Below are 24242 nucleotides of genomic sequence, written 5' to 3'. Positions count from 1 at the left end.
CTGTATGTAGTGATCTCCCCCTAGTGGTGGTGTATAATCTGTATGAAGTGATCTCCTCGTAGTGGTGGTGTATAATCTGTATGTAGTGAGCTCCCCCTAGTGGTGGTGTATAATCTGTATGTAGTGATCTCCCCCTACTGGTGGTGTATAATCTGTATGTAGTGATCTCCCCCTACTGGTGGTGTATAATCTGTATGTAGTGAGCTCCTCCTAGTGGAGGTGTATAATTTGTATGTAGTGATCTCCCCCTAGTGGTGGTGTATAATCTGTATGTAGTGATATCCCCCTAGTGGTGGTGTATAATCTGTATATAGTGATATCCCCCTAGTGGTGGTGTATAATCTGTATGTAGTGAGCTCCCCCTAGTGGTGGTGTATAATCTGTATGTAGTGAGCTCCCCCTAGTGGTGGTGTATAATCTGTATGTAGTGATCTCCTCCTAGTGGTGGTGTATAATCTGTATGTAGTGATCTCCCCCTACTGGTGGTGTATAATCTGTATGTAGTGAGCTCCTCCTAGTGGAGGTGTATAATTTGTATGTAGTGATCTCCCCCTAGTGGTGGTGTATAATCTGTATGTAGTGATATCCCCCTAGTGGTGGTGTATAATCTGTATATAGTGATATCCCCCTAGTGGTGGTGTATAATCTGTATGTAGTGAGCTCCCCCTAGTGATGGTGTATAATCTGTATATAGTGATCTCCCCCTAGTGGTGGTGTATAATCTGTATGTAGTGAGCTCCCCCTAGTGGTGGTGTATAATCTGTATGTAGTGAGCTCCCCCTAGTGGTGGTGTATAATGTGTATGTAGTGCGCTCCTCCTAGTGGTGGTGTATAATCTGTATGTAGTGAGCTCCCCCGAGTGGTGGTGTATAATCTGTATGTAGTGATCTCCCCCTAGTGGTGGTGTATAATCTGTATGTAGTGAGCTCCTCCTAGTGGTAGTGTATAATCTGTATGTAGTGATCTCCCCCTAGTGGTGGTGTATAATCTGTATGTAGTGATCTCCCCCTAGTGGTGGTGTATAATCTGTATGTAGTGATCACCTCCTAGTGGTGGTGTATAATCTGTATGTAGCGATCTCCCCCTAGTGGTGGTGTATAATCTGTATGTAGTGATCTTCTCCTAGTGGTGTCGTATAATCTGTATGTAGTGAGCTCCCCCTAGTGGTGGTGTATAATCTGTATGTAGTGATCTCCCCCTAGTGGTGGTGTATAATCTGTATGAAGTGATCTCCTCCTAGTGGTGGTGTATAATCTGTATGTAGTGAGCTCCCCCTAGTGGTGGTGTATAATCTGTATGTAGTGATCTCCCCCTACTGGTGGTGTATAATCTGTATGTAGTGATCTCCCCCTACTGGTGGTGTATAATCTGTATGTAGTGAGCTCCTCCTAGTGGAGGTGTATAATTTGTATGTAGTGATCTCCCCCTAGTGGTGGTGTATAATCTGTATGTAGTGATATCCCCCTAGTGGTGGTGTATAATCTGTATATAGTGATATCCCCCTAGTGGTGGTGTATAATCTGTATGTAGTGAGCTCCCCCTAGTGGTGGTGTATAATCTGTATGTAGTGAGCTCCCCCTAGTGGTGGTGTATAATCTGTATGTAGTGATCTCCTCCTAGTGGTGGTGTATAATCTGTATGTAGTGATCTCCCCCTACTGGTGGTGTATAATCTGTATGTAGTGAGCTCCTCCTAGTGGAGGTGTATAATTTGTATGTAGTGATCTCCCCCTAGTGGTGGTGTATAATCTGTATGTAGTGATATCCCCCTAGTGGTGGTGTATAATCTGTATATAGTGATATCCCCCTAGTGGTGGTGTATAATCTGTATGTAGTGAGCTCCCCCTAGTGATGGTGTATAATCTGTATATAGTGATCTCCCCCTAGTGGTGGTGTATAATCTGTATGTAGTGAGCTCCCCCTAGTGGTGGTGTATAATCTGTATGTAGTGAGCTCCCCCTAGTGGTGGTGTATTATCTGTATGTAGTGATCTCCTCCTAGTGGTGGTGTATAATCTGTATGTAGTGATCTCCTCCTAGTGGTGGTGTATAATCTGTATGTAGTGAGCTCCCCCTAGTTATGGTGTATAATCTGTATGTAGTGATCTCCTCCTAGTGGTGGTGTATAATCTGTATGTAGTGATCTCCTAGTGGTGGTGTATAATCTGTATGTAGTGATCTCCACCTAGTGGTGGTGTATAATCTGTATGTAGTGATCTCCCCCTAATGGTGGTGCATAATCTGTATGTAGTGAGCTCCCCCTAGTGGTGGTGTATAATGTGTATGTAGTGATCTCCCCCTAGTGGTGGTGTATAATGTGTATGTAGTGATCTCCTCCTATTGGTGGTGCATAATGTGTATTTAGTGATCTCCCCCTAGTGGTGGTGTATAATATGTATGTAGTGATCTCCCCCTAGTGGTGGTGTATAATCTGTATGTAGTGAGCTCCTCCTAGTGGTGGTGTATAATGTGTATGTAGGGATCTCCCCCTAGTGGTGGTGTATAATCTGTATGTAGTGATCTCCCCCTAGTGGTGGTGTATAATGTGTATGTAGTGAGCTCCCCCTAGTGGTGGTGTATAATCTGTATGTAGTGATCTCCCGCTAGTGGTGGTGTATAATCTGTATGTAGTGATCTCCCCCTAGTGGTGGTGTATAATCTGTTTGTAGTGAGCTCCCCCTAGTGGTGGTGTATAATGTGTATGTAGTGATCTCCCCCTAGTGGTGGTGTATAATGTGTATGTAGTGATCTCCCCCTAGTGGTGGTGTATAATGTGTATGTAGTGATCTCCCCCTAGTGGTGGTGTATAATCTGTATGTAGTGAGCTCCCCCTAGTGGTGGTGTATAATCTGTATGTAGTGATCTCCCCCTAGTGGAGGTGTATAATCTGCATGTAGTGAGCTCCCCCTAGTGGTGGTGTATAATCTGTATGTAGTGATCTCCCCCTAGTGGTGGTGTATAATCTGTATGTAGTGAGCTCCCCCTAGTGGTGGTGTATAATCTGTATGTAGTGATCTCCCCCTAGTGGAGGTGTATAATCTGTATGTAGTGAGCTCCCCCTAGTGGTGGTGTATAATCTGTATGTAGTGATCTCCCCCTAGTGGTGGTGTATAATCTGTATGTAGTGAGCTCCCCCTAGTGGTGGTGTATAATGTGTATGTAGAGAGCTCCCCCTAGTGGTGGTGTATAATCTGTATGTAGTGATCTCATCCTAGTAGTGGTGTATAATGCGTATGTAGAGAGCTCCCCCTAGTGGTGGTGTATAATCTGTATGTAGTGATCTCCCCCTAGTGGTGGCTGTATGATCTGTATGTAGTGATCTCCCCCTAGTGGTGGCTGTATGATCTGTATGTAGTGATCTCCCCCTAGTGGTGGTGTATAATCTGTATGTAGTGATCTCCCCCTAGTGGTGGTGTATAATGTGTATGTAGTGAGCTCCTCCTATTGGTGGTGTATAATGTGTATGTAGTGATCTCCCCCTAGTGGTGGTGTATAATCTGTATGTAGTGATCTCCCCCTAGTGGTGGTGTATAATCTGTATGTAGTGATCTCCTCCTAGTGGTGGTGTATAATCTGTATGTAGTGATCTCCCCCTAGTGGTGGTGTATAATCTGTATGTAGTGAGCTCCCCCTAGTGGTGGTGTATAATCTGTATGTAGTGAGCTCCTCCTAGTGGTGGTGTATAATCTGTATGTGGTGAGCTCCCCCTAGTGTTGGTGTATAATCTGTATGTAGGGAGCTCCCCCTAGTGGTGGTGTATAATCTGTATGTAGTGATTTCCCCCTAGTGGTGGTGTATAATCTGTATGTAGTGAGCTCCCCCTAGTGGTGGTGTATAATGTGTATGTAGAGAGCTCCCCCTAGTGGTGGTGTATAATCTGTATGTAGTGATCTCCTCCTAGTAGTGGTGTATAATGCGTATGTAGAGAGCTCCCCCTAGTGGTGGTGTATAATCTGTATGTAGTGATCTCCCCCTAGTGGTGGCTGTATGATCTGTATGTAGTGATCTCCCCCTAGTGGTGGCTGTATGATCTGTATGTAGTGATCTCCCCCTAGTGGTGGTGTATAATCTGTATGTAGTGATCTCCCCCTAGTGGTGGTGTATAATGTGTATGTAGTGAGCTCCTCCTAGTGGTGGTGTATAATGTGTATGTAGTGATCTCCCCCTAGTGGTGGTGTATAATCTGTATGTAGTGATCTCCCCCTAGTGGTGGTGTATAATCTGTATGTAGTGATCTCCTCCTAGTGGTGGTGTATAATCTGTATGTAGTGATCTCCCCCTAGTGGTGGTGTATAATGTGTATGTAGTGAGCTCCCCCTAGTGGTGGTGTATAATCTGTATGTAGTGATCTCCTCCTAGTGGTGGTGTATAATCTGTATGTAGTGAGCTCCCCCTAGTGGTGGTGTATAATCTGTATGTAGTGAGCTCCCCCTAGTGGTGGTGTATAATCTGTATGTAGTGAGCTCCTCCTAGTGGTGGTGTATAATCTGTATGTAGTGAGCTCCCCCTAGTGTTGGTGTATAATGTGTATGTAGTGATCTTCCCCTAGTGGTGGTGTATAATGTGTATGCAGTGATCTCCCCCTAGTGGTGGTGTATAATCTGTATGTAGTGATCTCCTCCTAGTAGTGGTGTATAATGTGTATGTAGTGATCTCCCCCTAGTGGTGGTGTATAATCTGTATGTAGTGAGCTTCCCCTAGTGGTGGTGTATAATCTGTATGCAGTGATCTCCCCCTAGTGGTGGTGTATAATGTGTATGTAGTGATCTCCCCCTAGTGGTGGTGTATAATGTGTATGTAGTGATCTCCCCCTAGTGGTGGTGTATAATCTGTATGTAGAGAGCTCCCCCTAGTGGTGGTGTATAATCTGTATGTAGTGATCTCCCCCTAGTGGTGGCTGTATGATCTGTATGTAGTGATCTCCCCCTAGTGGTGGTGTATAATCTGTATGTAGTGATCTCCTCCTAGTGGTGGTGTATAATCTGTATGTAGTGATCTCCTCCTAGTGGTGGTGTATAATCTGTATGTAGTGATCTCCTCCTAGTGGTGGCTGTATGATCTGTATGTAGTGATCTCCCCCTAGTGGTGGCTGTATGATCTGTATGTAGTGATCTCCCCCTAGTGGACGCTTTTATGTACAAGTACATCAGAAATCTGTGCTGAATGTGAGATGAATATATTGGTGACACTATAGGGGAAGGCCTAATCTCTCATATATTTTTTTCTTGCAGCTAACGTGTGCGATGACGAACTGTTAATTTGCCAGAATGGTGGCACGTGTCACCAGGGCCAGCGTTGCATCTGCCCCAGTGGCTTTAAAGGAGCCCTGTGCCAAGATGCCAAATGTGACTCCACCCACAGGAACTGTGACTCCGCCTCCAACATCTTGACATTCTCAGCCCTGCTCCTTGTCTCCACAATCCTACTGAGCATGGAAGGCCTCTAGGTGTTCCCCTGGCTCTCAGCGTGGGAGCACACACTGCAGGAGGTGTCTACAAGTCATGCTACCCCCCCACCCTGTGAGGACCCACCATCCAACTAACGGGGGACGACCTGTGATGGTAACTCAACTTCTGCAGTGCCTTATTGTCGCATACCACATGGGACTTCCTAGAAGAGCCTGAAGAAGCCCATCATGTCCTAGCATACACGGTGGAGGTAGATCCCACCGCGGCCCTCAGGTGGAAGGATTCTTTTCAGTTCAGCGGCTTCTATAGACTCGGTGGCAATATCCAGCCGGCGTTCAGACTGGGCACCAGCCGCGTCCACGACTGGTCATACAAGATGGACGTCACATTAAGCCCCTCCCCATTTACCATACGGGAGGAGATATAGACCAATGATGTACAACTCTTATCACTAAGCAGATATGGACCTTGTGCCAAAAACAGGATAAGACACAAATCTCGACTTGGTGACAATCGCCAACACCTGGGGATTATTTTTGGGAGGGGGCAAGGGTCTAGGGGGAGGGGGGCATCCAAATCAAACCCATTTGGCTCCGACTGTTTGAGGTTTCTTTGTCTCTTGACCATTTGCTGCCTCTGTCCACTCCTCATCTTGATTTAGGGTGGGGTCGGTGGGGGGGGGGGGAATTTTGGATAATTTAATCCCGTTATTCCAAGATCTCGAAATATTTTTAAAATGAGAGTCAAATCTATTTATCCGTTATTCTATTGTATCAAATCAATCACCTTCACTGTGACACACCAGGAATCGGGAGTTTTGTAGTTTGTAGGAGGCTTTGGGAGACTCCGTAGTCAGGGGGGAGGGGGGAGGGGAGAGATGAGACAGAATCTGCTGGAAATAGTATATATAGAGAGAGAGATCACAGAGTGACAGATATAACTTCTATTGATATATTGTATATGGATTTTTTTTTTTGTAGAGAAATATTTTTGTTTCAATTTAAATGTTATATTAAAAAATCACAGAGAGATGAGAACAATTTATCCTGAAGACTTGGACTCGTAAGAAATATCCAAAGTAAAGAAATTGTGTATTAACGCTGCTCCGGTGTTTCCTCTCTTGAGTCACATTATTACATAAAGGGCAATGGTGGATCGTCATACAGGTGGTATGGGCGGGCGCTGAGGGACTTAGGCTTCCCAGGGGCCCACACTCACCTCCACCCAAAAGCTAAGGTTAAAATAAAAACCACTATACTCACCTTTCAGCTTTTTCTCCCCGGCCCCGCGGCTCTGTCTTCTCCTCTTCCGGCCGATGTGCACACACTATGATGCAGTAGGGTCGCAGCCGTGTGACGTCATTGTGTCGCGCGGGCCAGAAGAGATGACGGAGTCGCGGGGAGAAGACAGAGGTGAGTATAGAGATTTTTTTAAGGGGGCTCTGGGGTGGACATTTCTGTGAAGGGGGCTCTGGGGTGGACATTTCTGTGAAGGGGGGCTCTGGGGTGGACATTTCTGTGAAGGGGGGCTCTGGGGTGGACATTTCTGTGAAGGGGGGCTCTGGGGTGGACATTTCTGTGAAGGGGGGCTCTGGGGTGGACATTTCTGTGAAGGGGGGCTCTGGGGTGGACATTTCTGTGAAGGGGGGCTCTGGGGTGGACATTTCTGTGAAGGGGGGCTCTGGGGTGGACATTTCTGTGAAGGGGGGCTCTGGGGTGGACATTTCTGTGAAGGGGGGCTCTGGGGTGGACATTTCTGTGAAGGGGGGCTCTGGGGTGGACATTTCTGTGAAGGGGGGCTCTGGGGTGGACATTTCTGTGAAGGGGGGCTCTGCAGTGGACATTTCTTTTGTTGGGGGAGGGCTCGGCAGTGCACATTTCCATAAACTACAGTGAACATTTCATTACTAAATATACAAGTATAAGCCCAAATGAAGTGTAAAACGAGGTACCTAACAAAAACACTGGTAAAACAAAACTTCATAGGCCCAGGGTGGGAAATGTAACTGCTACTCTTTAGTAAAATGTCCGCAGCAGCCTCTGCGCCATTAACGCAATGTCCCATGCAATGCTCCTGGCCGGTGTGGCCGTCGGACAACCCGACTGATTCGGTCTGAGCGCGGGATTTAAAATTCAAATTGTGTCGTAAAACAATGCACTCACATGCACCGGGAAGAAGAAGGTGAACTCCTGGGACCTGAGCGGGGAAGCGACACATGCAGGATATCGGGTGCAGGATCTTAGTGAATCGCGGCACAGCGCATTATACACGGACAATGCACTCACATGCACCGGGAAGAAGAAGGTGAACTCCGGGGACTTGAGCGGGGAAGCGACACATGCAGGATATCGGGTGCAGGATCTTAGTGACTCCCCGCACAGCGCATTATACACGGACAATGCACTTACATGCACCGGGAAGAAGAAGGTGAACTCCTGGGACCTGAGCGGGGAAGCGACACATGCAGGATATCGGGCACACGATCTTGATGAATCACGGCAGGCTTCATCCTCATCGTACAACGTACCTATGTGCCCCATTATCTCCAGTTACAGGGTTGTCCAGTGAAGCTTTGGTTTTTTTGGCGTCTCTGTGAAAAGATAACAATCCTTTTACCACGGGATTACACTGTTACTGTGCCTGCTACATGGCAGATACATAGGTAGAACCTGTGACATTTCTTACCAGAACAATAATCCAGATTACCATTCATTCTCTGTATTTACCTACAAACAGAATACATTGGGGCTCATTTACTAAGAGTCGGACCGTGCCCGTTCTTCATCTTGCACTGGTATAAGATGTGTCTGTGCTGCGATTGTGGGGCACGCAACCCTTCTGTGGCGCAGCTGAGCTGCCTCCCTGCAACACAAATTAGGGGCGTGACTTTGGATGGTCCGACTGTTTCAGATCGAGCGCCGTATTTAACTTTCATATTGTGGCGCCGCACGCAGCATTATACACGGAAATAGCACTGTTACTGAACTCTAGTAACCTTGTAAGTAAATGTGCCCCATTGTTTTATATGAAAGAACAAGATGAAGGCTTGCGACACAATTTGAAAGTTAAATATTGCAAATCAGTCGGACCGTCCGATGGCACGCCCCATAAACTGCGGCGCAGAGAAAACAGCGCAGCTGCGCCACAAAACGGATAACGTGCCACACAATTCCAACACAAACACTTGTTAAATACCTGTGCAAGATGTTTTAGCCCCGAAAAGGTTCACAGTCCAACAAAAGTGCACACCGCGACCCTTAGTAAATGAGCCCCATTATTCTAAGCCAGGATAACAACTTTGTGGCAAAGAGACGAAACTGTAGGGACCCAAATATCCCCTAGAAATATCACTACTCATATACAACCCCACGCATGACTATAAAAGCAGCTACAAATGTGGCAAATACCGGGGTAACTGGAAAGTCATGGGCAAAAGCATTTCTTGTCAATCATTTAATAACACTAAAACCCAAATTATTCCCAATTCCATGAAGTGTAGGACTACATGTGCAAATACAAAGAGACACTTATTATTAATTACTGTGGGGCAGGCACTGCGGCTATTGGCTACTATGGGGTGGGTACTGTGACTATTGGCTAAACTGGTGCGGGCACTGTGACTATTGGTTACTGTGGGGCAATTACTGTGACTTTTGGTTACTGTGGGGCAGACACCATGACTATTGGATACTGTAAGGCAGTGGTGGCGTACCTATGGCACTGGTGCCAGAGATGGCACTCGGAGGCTATGCGATCAGCAATCAGCACCTGGTGTCTTGCATTTAGACAATACAACACTCTGGGGCTCATTTACTTACCCATTCGCTGGAGTTCACCGAAAGTGCACTGTCCGTGTATAATGTCCTGTGCCGCGGTTCGCCAAGATTGTGTGCCCAATATCCTGCATGTGTCGCTTCTCCGCTCAGGTCCCCGGAGTTCACCTTCTTGTTCCTGGTGCATGTAAGTGCTTGGGTTTTGCGACACAATTTGAAAGTTAAATCCTGCGCTCGGTCCGAATCACTCGGATTGTCCAATATCACGCCCTCCTGATTGGTGTCGCATGGAAGCAGTGCAGCTGCGACCAAAAAACAATCACGTGCAACGCATTCCCAGCGCAAACACCTGTTAAATACTTGTCAAAGCCGTGTAATCCCAGAAAACGGTGAACAGTCCGACGAAAGTGCGATCCGCGACCCTTATAAATAAGCCCTTAGTAAATTTGGCTATTTAAACACAGAAAAATACTTCATTTACACTTTTACATCTTATACGTCTAGGAATTATCTATATGCATTAATGAAAATTTTATACTCCTCCTCGGCTAAAAATGCTCTTCAAAAAATGGTAAGTGGAGTATTATTGCCACATTGGTCTTCAGCTTCAAGGGCTGTTACACTGAGCACTTCCCATTACCCGAGATTACAGCAAGCGGAAGGAGTAGGGGAAGTACTTAGGGAGTAGGGAGAGACAGTGTAACAGTCTGTGAAGCTACATCACAAAGGGGCTCAGGAAGTGCCTCAACAGCCCTTCTTACTCCTCAGCATAATTTGATTGTTTAGTTGATATCAGAAGGATGGAGGCCATGGATAATAAATATAAGTAGATACCACAGTCCCGGTGCCTGGATCCATGAGTAATGTCCCTGGCTAATCCTGATGGATTTTGAGGATACACTTCCATTAAATGAGGTGGGCATGAGGTTCACCTCCGAGATTCATAAAAGCAAAATAAATTTCCTTGGCCTTGCTATTTTTACAAATATATTTTGCAAACTGACATCCACCAACAGTTTCTTAAATTGGTCAATCTGGCACCCACTACCTCTCAAGAAGAGTATTGCACTGGGCCAGTATCTTGGAGCTCAAAGAAACTGCTCAGATGATGTGAACTTTAACCCCTTCACCACTGCTATGTGTGTCATATCTGCACATGCCCAGAGCAGAAAGGAAGTTTATAAACATCATGATAGAGGCCACATTCACCTGTATATCCTGAACCCTGGCACCTAGAAACACAATCTATGTTGTGTCATATTAAACGGGAGATTCTCCCCTTAAATATGCTCTCTGGATTGTGTATGGATGCTTCAGAGCCATATCCGCCCTTAAATTTGTACAATTTTTTTTTTTTATTTTTATACAGCTTTCTATTTCCAATTGTATCTACCACCAGGATGAAGAATAGTAAACCAAGCTGACATACTGGTGTGTGCCTCCTCGGTCAGGATCTGCTCTTATTTTGGCCCCATATCCCCTGGCTTTTACAAAAAAAATGAATTTAAAATTCTGCAAATGAGCCTGAGGGGCTCCAAGCTCCAAAGGTTTTAATGGAGCCCCTGAGGCTTATTTGCGTATTTTTAAAGCCATTTATTCTTTAAAACATGGGTATAAAATGCTTAAAGAAAAGTGGATTCTGCCAGATGGGGCACACACCAGTATGTCAGTGTGCTCGGTTTACAAACCTTCATCCTGGTGGTGGATTTCCTTTAAGAGTGGATATCTCTGGTTCTGTGAAGCATCCGTGCACATCCTTACATCATCAATTGTGTTTCTAGGTGCCAGGCCTCAGGAGATAAAGGCGTTTGAGGTTCCCCCCTCCAGCCTGTCATCTGAAGGCAGAATATAGAAGCCGCTGCAGGAAAGACTTACAGTACATGATACCCCCTCTGCATCTATAGCACTACCTGTGGTAGGGGGTGGAATGACGCTGTACATATTTATAACATATTTTGGTAAAAGTTTATTCAGTCTTACTACTTATTAAAAAAAAAAAACTTTAATAGGAAAAAATACAAAAAAGCTTATTTGTAGTCATTTATCGTCAAATTTTATGAAGAAGAAAAATATCCCATGGAGTCTCACATGTCATGAAAAAAACTGAAAATCATTATGTAAATGATATGTAAAGTTTTTCTGAATCTCAAGGTTATGTGTAGTAAGCTGCTTGTGTGCACACAATACTCCCACCCCAACAGCTGGGGGCGCTGCTGAGATACAGACCCTTATCTTCCAGGCCTCCTTTGTTCTCTCTCATTAGGCTCTGGCATCTTCTTGCCAGCTGTATAAATTGTTCAACATATTTTTACCCACGTGTGTGGCTACCATCTCAATTGCAACAGCGCCTCCAGCTGTTGGGGTGGGAGACCTCCTTATGAGGAGATGCCCTCTTTATATCAGTTGTGTCTACATTCCAGATTGATATAACCAAGCGCATGCGTAAAGAATCACACCGGACAAGAATCGGGTAGCAGGCGGGTGGGGGAGGTAAGTTTTAAAAAAGAGAAGGCTCACCTCCTCTGTCTCCCAGTGTCCCATGCCTCTGTCTCGCTGGTCCTGTTTGTTTCAGGCACAGACACCATCTTCAGGAGTAGTTGTCAGGATTCGGGATCAGTGGATCCTCTGGACCACCGCGGGAGGTGGTACTATCCAACACCTAAGTGGCACCTGGTCTTCACCAGAGCCAGCCGCAAAGCGGGATGGTCTTGCTACGGCACAGGTGCAACTGGCCCATGGTGGCAGCTGAGGTCGAGGTACCTTAGCAGAAAACAGTCTTGAGGTCAGGTTCAGGCACAGGGTCAGGTTCAGGCACAGGGTCAGGTTCAGGCGACAGAGGCATACAAGTGCAATCTAGGATCAGCAACGGGCGGTCCAGGCAGATGGGAACGGGAACACAGGGAACACACAGGAATGCAGGAACACAGGAAGAACACAGGAACTGAACCCCTTGATCAGACACAATGGGGCAGATTTACTTACCCAGTCCAGTCGCGATCCAGCGGTGCGTTCTCCGACGCTGATTCGGGTTCTGCCGGGATTCACTAAGGTCGTGCGCCCGATGTCCACTAGGTGTCGTTGCTGCGCTGAAGTCCGCCAGAGTTCACCTTCTTCATCCCAGTGTATGTGAATGCTAGTTTTGCATCACAATTTTTTTTTTCATTCTGCGGTTTTTCTGAATCCGGGGCCACACCCCCAGATTTCTGTTGCAAAGAACTTGCCGTACATGAAACTGGTGGGTCTCGAGGTCTGGAGAGAACACCAAGATGTCATCTAGGAAGACCACGCCACACATATACAGCAGATCTCTGAAGATGTCATTGACGAACTCCTGGAAGACAGCTGGAGCATTACAAATGGCATCACAAGGTACTCGAAATGTCCATCTTGGGTGTTAAATGCTGCCTTCCATTCGTCTCCCTTGCGGATCGATATGAAGTTGTAGACCCCATGAAGGTCCAGCTTGGAGAAAACTTTGGAGCCGCGCAGGGGGTCAAAGAGCTCTGTGATCAACGGAAGAGGGTAGCGTTTCTTAACCGTGATCTTGTTAAGTCTGCGATAATCAATGCAGGGAAGCAGAGAGCCGTCCTTCTTGGTCACAAAAAAGAACCCAGCACCGGCTGGAGAGGAAGACCCTCTCTGCAGGTTCTCTTTAACCCCTTAAGGACGCAGGGAATTTTCCGCTCATTTCCCGATCTCCAACTTCAAAAATCCATAACTTTTTCATTTTTACGTGTCCAGACCTGTGTGAGGGCTTATTTTGTGCGTAACAAATTTTACTTTCCCGTAATGTTATTTATTTTAACATGACGTGTACTGCGAAGCTGAAAAAAAATTCCAAATGTGGAAAAATTGAAAAAAAAACGCTCTTGTGGGCTCAGTTTTTTCGGCTTTGCCTGTGCACTCAAAATAACACCTCAGCTTTATTCTTTGGTTCGGTGCGATCGCGGTGATACCAAATTTATATAGGTTCTATTGTGTTTTAATACATTTTCAAAAATTAAACAAATGTTTTGCCATCTTCTGACGCTAATAACTTTTTCATACTTTGGCGCACGGAGCTGTGTGAGGTGTAATTTTTTGCGAAATGAGGCTATGTTTTCATTGCTACCATTTTGAGGTCTGTGCGACATTTTGATCATTTTTTATTTCATTTTTTATGTGATGTAAAAAGGTGTAAAAGTCGGACATTTGGGCGCCATTTCCCGCCTCGGAGGTCACCGCCGGCCGTAACCGGTTTTATATTTTGATAGATCGGGCATTTTGGGATGCGGCGATACCTAATGTGTCTGTGATTTTTACTGTTTATTATGTTTTATATCAGTTCTAGGAAAGGGGGGTGATTTGAATTTTTAATATTTTATTAATTTTTTAAATTTTTTTAAATTTTTTTTTTCTTTTTTTTCCCACTATTTCTTAGACCATCTAGGGTACATTAACCCTAGATGGTCAGATCGCTCCTACCATATACTGCAATACTTCTGGCTCATTGTAACGAATCTGCAGAAGCCATGTAGCCTCGTGTCAAAAGAAGACCCGAGGCTACCATGGTAACCGATCGCCGCCCCCCGATGACATTTGGGGGTGCGGCGATCGTAAAAAAGACGCGCCGCCGTCTTTTAAACACCGCTGGCGACTTTGCCAGCGGCAATGACAGGGTTAATAGCCGCGATCGGTGCAAGCACCGACCGCGGTTATTAGCGGTGGGGGTTTTCTGCAAAATGCAAAAACCCCCACCTTTGTATGAAGAGGACTCTTCATACACTCCTTATACATCTGCGCCGTAGAGCTACGGCGCAGAGCGTTAAGGGGTTAATATACTCTGACATGGCAGCGGTCTCGGGCACAGAGAGAGGGTACACTCGACCACGGGGAGGAGAGGTACCTGGCAACAAATAAATAGAGCAGCGGTAGGGACGATGTGGTGGCAATGTCTTTGCCTGCTTCATAGAGAACACATCAGCAAAGTCGCGGTAACATGTAGGTAGGCCCTCTAAAGACTTAGGAGTCACAGTGAAGACCAAGTTGGGCACTGGCCGAGACACCTCCATACAGCGGGCCGGGAACTCTGGACCCCAACGAAGAATCTCCCCCATAATCCAGTTCAGAACAGATGCATGAAGCTGCAGCCACAGGAGACCCAGAAGGAGGGACTAGGTAGAGCGGGGCAGCACGTAGAAGGACAGCCTCTCCTTATGCAGAACATCGACTTGCAGGGAAATTAGCTCAGTGACCGGATCGGAGAGGATTTGTCCGCTGACCTAGGAGATGACCAGAGGCTTCTCTAGAAAGACCACAGGGAGGTGGTGCTGGGAGACCAGGGTGGCATCCACAAAGTTCCCAGCAGAACCGGAGTCCAAGAAAGCAGAGACCTGGTTTGGGTGCAGGTGCCAACGCTGAGGAGCACAGGAACAGTCAGGCGTGCAGAAGCTTTGCTCACACCTAGGGACGCTTCCCCCAAGAACCCTAGGTGTTGCTGTTTCCGGGATGTTGGGGAAGGACAGGACAAGTCACGATGAAGTGCTCTGGGCTGGCACAATACAGGGATTGTGGGTTTAGTGGCAGGAAAACAAGCTGGGGAAGCATGAGACACCACAGGAGCAGTCTCAGGAACCAGATGCTGATGCTGAGTGGCTAGCAACTGTTGCAGTATAGCTGTGACTTGTACCAGCTGTTCGCGTTGTGCGCCAATCTGCCGGGACTGCTGGATCACTATGGTGGCAAGATTGGGCCGGATGAGAAGCGGAACCTCGGCGGAATCCATGGCCGAATCTTACTGTCAGGGAGGTGTCTTGGCGGCACCTGGTCTCCACCAGATCCCGCCGCAAAGCGGGATGGTCTTGATGTGGCCGTGTAGTACCAGGTCGTTCCACAGGTGCAACTAGCCCGCGGTTGCAGCCGAGGTGGAGGTACCTAAGAAAAAAACAGTCTCGTGGTCAGGTTCAGGCACAGGGTCAGGGCAGGCGGCAGAGATGCAAGATCAAGTTCAATCCAGGGTCAGCAACGGGGGTCCAGGCAGATGTGAACACAGGAACACAGGAACGCAGGACATAGGTATGCAGGAATATTGCAGAGGAGCTTTCTCTATGGCGTGGGCACAAAGATACGGCAGGGTTTGCAGGAAGAGGCAGGCTTAAATAGAATTCCTGAAAATGGCCAGCGCCAATTAGCTCTTTAAATCTTTTGAAGCTCTAGGAGTCGGGAACGCGTGCGCATGGCCGAGGAAGATGGAGCAGGAGTCGGGATATGTAAGTTTCGCAGGTGGCTACGCCAGCAGGAGGACAGAAGCACGGGTGAGCGATATGGGTCACGGGATCACCAGTGACAGTAATCTTCAGACACAGACGCAATCTTCGGGAGGAGTCTTCAGGCACAGAACACATCTTTCAGAGTCATCTCAGACACAGACATCTTTGGGAGTAGTCTCAGACACAGACGCCATCTTTGGGATTAGTCTCAGACACCATCTTTGGGAATAGTCTCAGACACAGACATCTTTGGGAGTAGTCTCAGACACCATCTTTGGGAATAGTCTCAGACACAGACATCTTTGGGAGTAGTCTCAGACACAGACGCCATCTTTGGGAGTAGTCTTCAGACACAGACGCCATCTTTGGGAGTAGTCTCATACACAGACGCCATCTTTGGGAGTAGTCTTCAGACACAGACACCATCTTTGGGAGTAGTCTTCAGAGACAGACATCTTTGGGAGTAGTCTCAGACACAGACACCATCTTTGGGAGTAGTCTCATACACAGACGCCATCTTTGGGAGTAGTCTTCAGGCACAGACACCATCTTTGGGAGTAGTCTCAGACACCATCTTTGGGAATAGTCACAGACACAGATGCCATCTTTGGGAGTAGTCTTCAGGCACTGACGCCATCTTTGGGAGTAGTCTCAGACACAGATGCCATCTTTGGGAGTAGTCTCAAACACAGACGCCATCTTTGGGAGTAGTCTCAGACACCATCTTTGGGAATAGTCTCAGACACAGACGCCATCTTTGGGAGTGGTCTTCAGGCACTGACGCCATCTTTGGGAGTAGTCTCAGGCACAGACGCCATCTTTGGGAGTAGTCTCAAACACAGACGCCATCTTTGGGAGTAGTCTCAAACACAGACACCATCTTTGGGAGTAGTCTCAGAAACAGATGCCATCTTAGGGAGTCGTCTTCAGGCACCGACACTATCTTTGGGAGTAGTCTTCAGACACAGACGCCATCTTTGGGAGTGGTCTCATACACAGACGCCATCTTTGGGAGTAGTCTTCAGACACAGACATCTTTGGGAGTAGTCTCAGACTCAGATGCCATCTTTGGGAGTAGTCTCCAGACACAGATGCCATCTTTGGGAGTAGTCTTCAGATACAGACGCCATCTTTGGGAGTAGTCTCAGACGCCATCTTTGGGAGTAGTCTTCAGGCACAGACACCATATTTGGGAGTAGTCTCAGACACCATCTTTGGGAATAGTCTCAGACACAGACGCCATCTTCGGGAATAGTCTCAAACACAGACGCCATGTTTGGGAGTAGTCTTCAGGCACTGACGCCATCTTTGGGAGTAGTCTCAGACACAGACGCCATCTTTGGGAGTAGTCTTGAGACACAGAAGCCATCTTTGGGAATAGTCTCATACACAGACGCCATCTTTGGGAGTAGTCTTCAGACACAGACATCTTTGGGAGTAGTCTCAGACACAGACACCATCTTTGGGAGTAGTCTCAAACACAGACACCATGTTTGGGAGTAGTCTCAGACACCATCTTTGGGAGTAGTCTCAGACACAGACGCCATCTTTGGGAATAGTCTCAAACACAGACGCCATCTTTGGGAGTAGTCTCAGACACCATCTTTGGGAAAAGTCTCAGACACAGACATCTTTGGGAGTAGTCTCAGACACCATCTTTGGGAGTAGTCTCATACACAGACGCCATCTTTGGGAGTAGTCTTCAGACACAGACGCCATCTTTGGGAGTAGTCTCATACACAGACGCCATCTTTGGGAGTAGTCTTCAGACACAGACACCATCTTTGGGAGTAGTCTTCAGAGACAGACATCTTTGGGAGTAGTCTCAGACACAGACACCATCTTTGGGAGTAGTCTCATACACAGACGCCATCTTTGGGAGTAGTCTTCAGGCACAGACACCATCTTTGGGAGTAGTCTCAGACACCATCTTTGGGAATAGTCACAGACACAGATGCCATCTTTGGGAGTAGTCTTCAGGCACTGACGCCATCTTTGGGAGTAGTCTCAGACACAGATGCCATCTTTGGGAGTAGTCTCAAACACAGACGCCATCTTTGGGAGTAGTCTCAGACACCATCTTTGGGAATAGTCTCAGACACAGACGCCATCTTTGGGAGTGGTCTTCAGGCACTGACGCCATCTTTGGGAGTAGTCTCAGGCACAGACGCCATCTTTGGGAGTAGTCTCAAACACAGACGCCATCTTTGGGAGTAGTCTCAAACACAGACACCATCTTTGGGAGTAGTCTCAGAAACAGATGCCATCTTAGGGAGTCGTCTTCAGGCACCGACACTATCTTTGGGAGTAGTCTTCAGACACAGACGCCATCTTTGGGAGTAGTCTGAGACACAGACGTCATCTTTGGGAGTAGTCTGAGACACAGACGCCATATTTGGGAGTAGTCTCAGACACAGACGCCATCTTTGGGAGTAGTTTTCAGTCTGGCATTTGAGATAAGACTGGAATGTGACCACCCTGTAACCTTGGACATCTCGGATCTTCCTATCAAGGAGAGACATAGAATAAAGCTACCAACAGCGGCTTTTTATTTCTATATGAATTTGTGCCTTTTCTGTAATAGAGCAGAATTGCCTTTGCCTCCAACCAAGAGAGAGTCGTACCCGATTCTTGTCCGGTGTGATTCTTTAAACATGCGCTTGGTTAAATCAATTTGGACAGGAGCAACAATTCACATAAAGAGGGGATCTCCTCATAAGGGGGTCTCCCACCCCAACACGTTCAGAGACGAAGGGTTTAAGATTTCACTTCGATCTTCCAGTGTTCCAAGATAACTCTCTTCCATAATTCAAACCTCCCACTCGTCTCCAGGACCTCTCCCGAGCTGCACCTATTCTCTGGAATGCATCTCAAATTACCAGGCTAATACTTAACTAACATAGTTTCCAACGTGCCCTATAGACCCATGTGTTCAGGCAGCTCTATCACACTTCCTATCTGCAGGTAACTTTCACTTTCTTTTCTCTAAACCTCCGCTGATTTCTCCTCCAATCTGTCTCATCACTTGATAACATTAAACAGGTTTCTCTGCAGACTGATGCTCCCTGGATTCTGGAAATAGGTGAGTGATTCATTCAGCATTATCGTTCTTTCTATTTATCTATCTGAAGAAGCAAAAGTCCAATGCAGCAATGACATTGGGTGCAAGCCGCCAGAGCGAGGCATTTACTCCATGTTATAAACATTTCCAAAAACTGGCAGCACTGCCAAATCTTGTAAGGACCAGGTGGATCTATTCACACAGCGACGTTTCAGCCTCCATTACTGAGGACTTTTTCAAGCTTCTCCTACAAAGCATTCGTTTTTGCATCACCAGCTTCCTAAAGTTGTAACTTTTTTTTACATTGACGGATCTAGTGAAGTGCTTTTTATTATTTTATTAAAATGTCTGCGCCAGTTTTGTGTCGCGGCTGCTCTGTGTCCAACATGACATTGGGGCTCATTAACTTACCCGGTCCAGTAGTACTGACTGCACTAGTTCTGATAATTGTGGGCCATTAGCTGTAATTTTCTTTGGCACCATTCAGGGCTTTGTGCAACTTTTTAATCACTTCTACCACCAGGATGAAGGATTGTAAACCCAGCACACTGACATACTGGTGTGTGACCCCTCTGGCAGCATCTGCTCTTTTTTTAGCTTCCTATGCCCATGTTTTTTATCAAAATGAGCCTGAGGGGCTCCAGGTTTCATTAGCACCTATGCATGGAGCCCCTCAGGCTCATTTGCTAAATTTTAAAAACTTTTTTTTGTTAAATCCAGGAAATAGGAAGCTCAAAGAAGAGCAGATCCTGGCTGAGGGGGCACACACCTGTATGTCAGCATGCTTGGCTTACAATTGTTCATCTTGATGGTAGATGTCCTTTAATCATGTGACAACAACAAACCATTTTTATGGAATTATACCCTCCTGGTCCAGGAAGAGGTTAAAAAATGGACACCTACTGTGTCCTCCTCCTCCTCATAGATTGTAAGCTCCTGTGACCATTGTACAAGCACTGTCACCTCCTGTGTCCTCATCCTCATCATAGATTGTAAGCTCCTGTGACCATTGTACAAGCACTGTCACCTCCTGTGTCCTCCACCTCATAGATTGTAAGCTCTTGTGACCATTGTACAAGCACTGTCACCTCCTGTGTCCTCCTCCTCATAGATTGTAAGCTCCTGTGACCATTGTACAAGCACTGTCACCTCCTGAGTCCTCCTCCTCCTCATAGATTGTAAGCTCCTGTGACCATTGTACAAGCACTGTCATCTCCTGTGTCACCTCCTCCTCATAGATTGGAAGCTCTTGTGACCATTGTACAAGCAATGTCACCTCCTGTGTCCTCCTCTTCATAGATTGTAAGCTCCTGTGACCATTGTACAAGCACTGGCACCTCCTGTGTCCTCCTCCTCCTCATAGATTGTAAGCTCCTGTGACCATTGTACAAGCACTGTCACCTCCTGTGTCCTCCTCCTCCTCATAGATTGTAAGCTCCTGTGACCATTGTACAAGCACTGTCACCTCCTGTGTCCTTCTCCTCCTCATAGATTGTAAGCTCTTATGACCATTGTACAAGCACTGTCACCTCCTGTGTCCTCCTCACAGATTGTAAGCTCCCGTGGCCATTGTACAAGCACTGTCACCTCCTGTGTCCTTCTCCTCCTCATAGATTGTAAGCTCCTGTGACCATTGTACAAGCACTGTCACCTCCCGTGTCCCCTCGTCCTCATAGATTGTAAGCTCTTGTGACCATTGTACAAGCACTGTCACCTCCTGTGTCCTCCTCCTCATAGATTGTAAGCTCCTGTGACCATTGTACAAGCACTGTCACCTCCTGTGTCCTCCTCCTCATAGATTGCAAGTTCCTGTGACCATTGTACAAGCACTGTCACCTCCTGTGTCCTCCTCATAGATTGTAAGCTCCTGTGGCCATTGTACAAGCACTGTCACCTCCTGTGTCCTCCTCCTCCTCATAGATTGTAAGCTCCTGTGGCCATTGTACAAGCACTGTCTCCTCCTCCTCATAGATTGTAAGCTCTTGTGACCATTGTACAAGCACTGTCACCTCCTGTGTCCTCCTCCTCCTCATAGATTGTAAGCTCCTGTGACCATTGTACAAGCACTGTCACCTCCTGTGTCCTCCTCCTCCTCATAGATTGTAAGCTCCTGTGACCATTGTACAAGCACTGTCACCTCCTGTGTCCCCTCCTCCTCATAGATTGTAAGCTCCTGTGACCATTGTACAAGCACTGTCACCTCATGTGCCCTCCTCCTCCTCATAGATTGTAAGCTCTTGTAACCATTGTACAAGCACTGTCACCTCCTGTGTCTCCTCCTCCTCATAGATTGTAAGCTCCTGTGACCATTGTACAAGCACTGTCACCTCCTGTGTCCTCCTCCTCATATATTGTAAGCTCCTGTGACCATTGTACAAGCACTGTCACCTCCTGTGTTCCCTCCTCCTCATAGATTGTAAGCTCCTGTGACCATTGTACAAGCACTGGCACCTCCTGTATCCTCCTCCTCATAGATTGTAAGCTCCTGTGACCATTGTACAAGCACTGTCACCTCCTGTGTTCCCTCCTCCTCATAGATTGTAAGCTCCTGTGACCATTGAACAAGCACTGGCACCTCCTGTGTCCTCCTCCTCCTCTTAGATTGTAAGCTCCTGTGACCATTGTACAAGCACTGTCACCTCCTGTGTCCTCCTCCTCCTCATAGATTGTAACTCCTGTGACCATTGTACAAGCACTGTCACCTCCTGTGTCCTCCTTCTCCTCATAGATTGTAAGCTCCTGTGACCATTGTACCAGCACTGTCACCTCCTGTGTCCTCATCCTCATCATACATTGTAAGCTCCTGTGACCATTGTACAAGCACTGTCACCTCCTGTGTCCTCCTCCTCCTCATAGATTGTAAGCTCTTGTGACCATTGTACAAGCACTGTCACCTCCTGTGTCCTCCTCCTCATAGATTGTAAGCTCCTGTGACCATTGTACAAGCACTGTCACCTCCTGAGTCCTCCTCCTCCTCATAGATTGTAAGCTCCTGTGACCATTGTACAAGCACTGTCACCTCCTGTGTCACCTCCTCCTCATAGATTGGAAGCTCTTGTGACCATTGTACAAGCAATGTCACCTCCTGTGTCCTCCTCCTCCTCCTCACAGATTGTAAGCTCCTGTGACCATTGTACAAGCACTGGCACCTCCTGTGTCCTCCTCCTCCTCATAGATTGTAAGCTCCTGTGACCATTGTACAAGCACTGTCACCTCCTGTGTCCTCCTCATAGATTGTAAGCTCCTGTGGCCATTGTACAAGCACTGTCACCTCCTGTGTCCTTCTCCTCCTCATAGATTGTAAGCTCCTGTGACCATTGTACAAGCACTGTCACCTCCCGTGTCCCCTCATCCTCATAGATTGTAAGCTCTTGTGACCATTGTACAAGCACTGTCACCTCCTGTGTCCTCCTCCTCATAGATTGTAAGCTCCTGTGACCATTGTACAAGCACTGTCACCTCCTGTGTCCTCCTCCTCATAGATTGTAAGTTCCTGTGACCATTGTACAAGCACTGTCACCTCCTGAGTCCTCCTCCTCCTCATAGATTGTAAGCTCCTGTGGCCATTGTACAAGCACTGTCTCCTCCTCCTCATAGATTGTAAGCTCCTGTGACCATTTTACAAGCACTGGCACCTCCTGTGTCCTCCTCCTCATAGATTGTAAGCTCCTGTGACCATTGTACAAGCACTGTCACCTCCTGTGTTCCCTCCTCCTCATAGATTGTAAGCTCCTGTGACCATTGTACAAGCACTGTCACCTCCTGTGTCCTCCTCCTCCGCATAGATTGTAAGCTCCTGTGACCATTGTACAAGCACTGTCACCTCCTGTGTCCTCCTCCTCCTCATAGATTGTAAGCTCCTGTGACCATTGTACAAGTACTGTCACCTCCTGTGTCCCCTCCTCCTCATAGATTGTAAGCTCCTGTGACCATTGTACAAGCACTGTCACCTCCTGTGTCCTCCTCCTCCTCATAAATTGTAAGCTCCTGTGACCATTGTACAAGCACTGTCACCTCCTGTGTCCCCTCCTCCTCATAGATTGTAAGCTCCTGTGACCATTGTACAAGCACTGTCACCTCCTGTGTCACCTCCTCCTCATAGATTGGAAGCTCTTGTGACCATTGTACAAGCAATGTCACCTCCTGTGTCCTCCTCCTCCTCCTCATAGATTGTAAGCTCCTGTGACCATTGTACAAGCACTGGCACCTCCTGTGTCCTCCTCCTCCTCATAGATTGTAAGCTCCTGTGACCATTGTACAAGCACTGTCACCTCCTGTGTCCTCCTCATAGATTGTAAGCTCCTGTGGCCATTGTACAAGCACTGTCACCTCCTGTGTCCTTCTCCTCCTCATAGATTGTAAGCTCCTGTGACCATTGTACAAGCACTGTCACCTCCCGTGTCCCCTCGTCCTCATAGATTGTAAGCTCTTGTGACCATTGTACAAGCACTGTCACCTCCTGTGTCCTCCTCCTCATAGATTGTAAGCTCCTGTGACCATTGTACAAGCACTGTCACCTCCTGTGTCCTCCTCCTCATAGATTGTAAGCTCTTGTGACCATTGTACAAGCACTGTCACCTCCTGTGTCCTCCTCCTCATAGATTGTAAGCTCCTGTGACCATTGTACAAGCACTGTCACCTCCTGTGTCCTCCTCCTCATAGATTGTAAGTTCCTGTGACCATTGTACAAGCACTGTCACCTCCTGAGTCCTCCTCCTCCTCATAGATTGTAAGCTCCTGTGGCCATTGTACAAGCACTGTCTCCTCCTCCTCATAGATTGTAAGCTCCTTTGACCATTTTACAAGCACTGGCACCTCCTGTGTCCTCCTCCTCATAGATTGTAAGCTCCTGTGACCATTGTACAAGCACTGTCACCTCCTGTGTTCCCTCCTCCTCATAGATTATAAGCTCCTGTGACCATTGTACAAGCACTGTCACCTCCTGTGTCCTCCTCCTCCGCATAGATTGTAAGCTCCTGTGACCATTGTACAAGCACTGTCACCTCCTGTGTCCTCCTCCTCCTCATAGATTGTAAGCTCCTGTGACCATTGTACAAGTGCTGTCACCTCCTGTGTCCCCTCCTCCTCATAGATTGTAAGCTCCTGTGACCATTGTACAAGCACTGTCACCTCCTGTGTCCTCCTCCTCCTCATAAATTGTAAGCTCCTGTGACCATTGTACAAGCACTGTCACCTCCTGTGTCCCCTCCTCCTCATAGATTGTAAGCTCCTGTGACCATTGTACAAGCACTGTCACCTCCTGTGTCCCCTCCTCCTCATAGATTGTAAGCTCCTGTGACCATTGTACAAGCACTGTCACCTCCTGTGTCACCTCCTCCTCATAGATTGGAAGCTCTTGTGACCATTGTACAAGCAATGTCACCTCCTGTGTCCTCCTCCTCCTCCTCATAGATTGTAAGCTCCTGTGACCATTGTACAAGCACTGGCACCTCCTGTGTCCTCCTCCTCCTCATAGATTGTAAGCTCTTGTGACCATTGTACAAGCACTGTCACCTCATGTGTCCTCCTCATAGATTGTAAGCTCCTGTGGCCATTGTACAAGCACTGTCACCTCCTGTGTCCTTCTCCTCCTCATAGATTGTAAGCTCCTGTGACCATTGTACAAGCACTGTCACCTCCCGTGTCCCCTCGTCCTCATAGATTGTAAGCTCTTGTGACCATTGTACAAGCACTGTCACCTCCTGTGTCCTCCTCCTCATAGATTGTAAGCTCCTGTGACCATTGTACAAGCAC

The 24242-nt window shown here is 47.2% G+C and overlaps 1 protein-coding gene and 1 long non-coding RNA gene across 11 annotated transcripts in view; one reads left to right on the top strand and one right to left on the bottom strand.

The window, feature by feature from the left end:
• Positions 1-6509, top strand: part of NTNG2 (netrin G2) — a 106848-nt gene extending 100339 nt beyond the window's left edge. For all 8 annotated transcript variants that reach the window (XM_072125564.1, XM_072125563.1, XM_072125566.1 and 5 more), the window contains one exon: positions 5230-6509. In XM_072125564.1, coding sequence (XP_071981665.1) covers positions 5230-5444 — 215 coding nt within the window. In that variant the 3' untranslated portion in view covers positions 5445-6509. The remainder of the gene's footprint in view (positions 1-5229) is intronic.
• LOC140077933 (uncharacterized) overlaps positions 1-24242 on the bottom strand; it is a 118047-nt gene that overhangs the window by 78015 nt on the left and 15790 nt on the right. For 2 of the 3 annotated variants that reach the window (XR_011849859.1, XR_011849857.1), the window contains exon 3: positions 7934-7996. This is a non-coding gene — a long non-coding RNA (uncharacterized lncRNA). Of the gene's footprint in view, positions 1-7825; positions 7997-24242 lie in introns of those variants that run through there. The other variant, XR_011849858.1, reaches the window with a different exon arrangement.

This window comes from Engystomops pustulosus, chromosome 9 (genome assembly GCF_040894005.1).
Source record: "Engystomops pustulosus chromosome 9, aEngPut4.maternal, whole genome shotgun sequence".
Lineage (NCBI taxonomy): Eukaryota > Metazoa > Chordata > Amphibia > Anura > Leptodactylidae > Engystomops > Engystomops pustulosus.
This window is presented reverse-complemented; position numbering and strand designations above follow the sequence as displayed.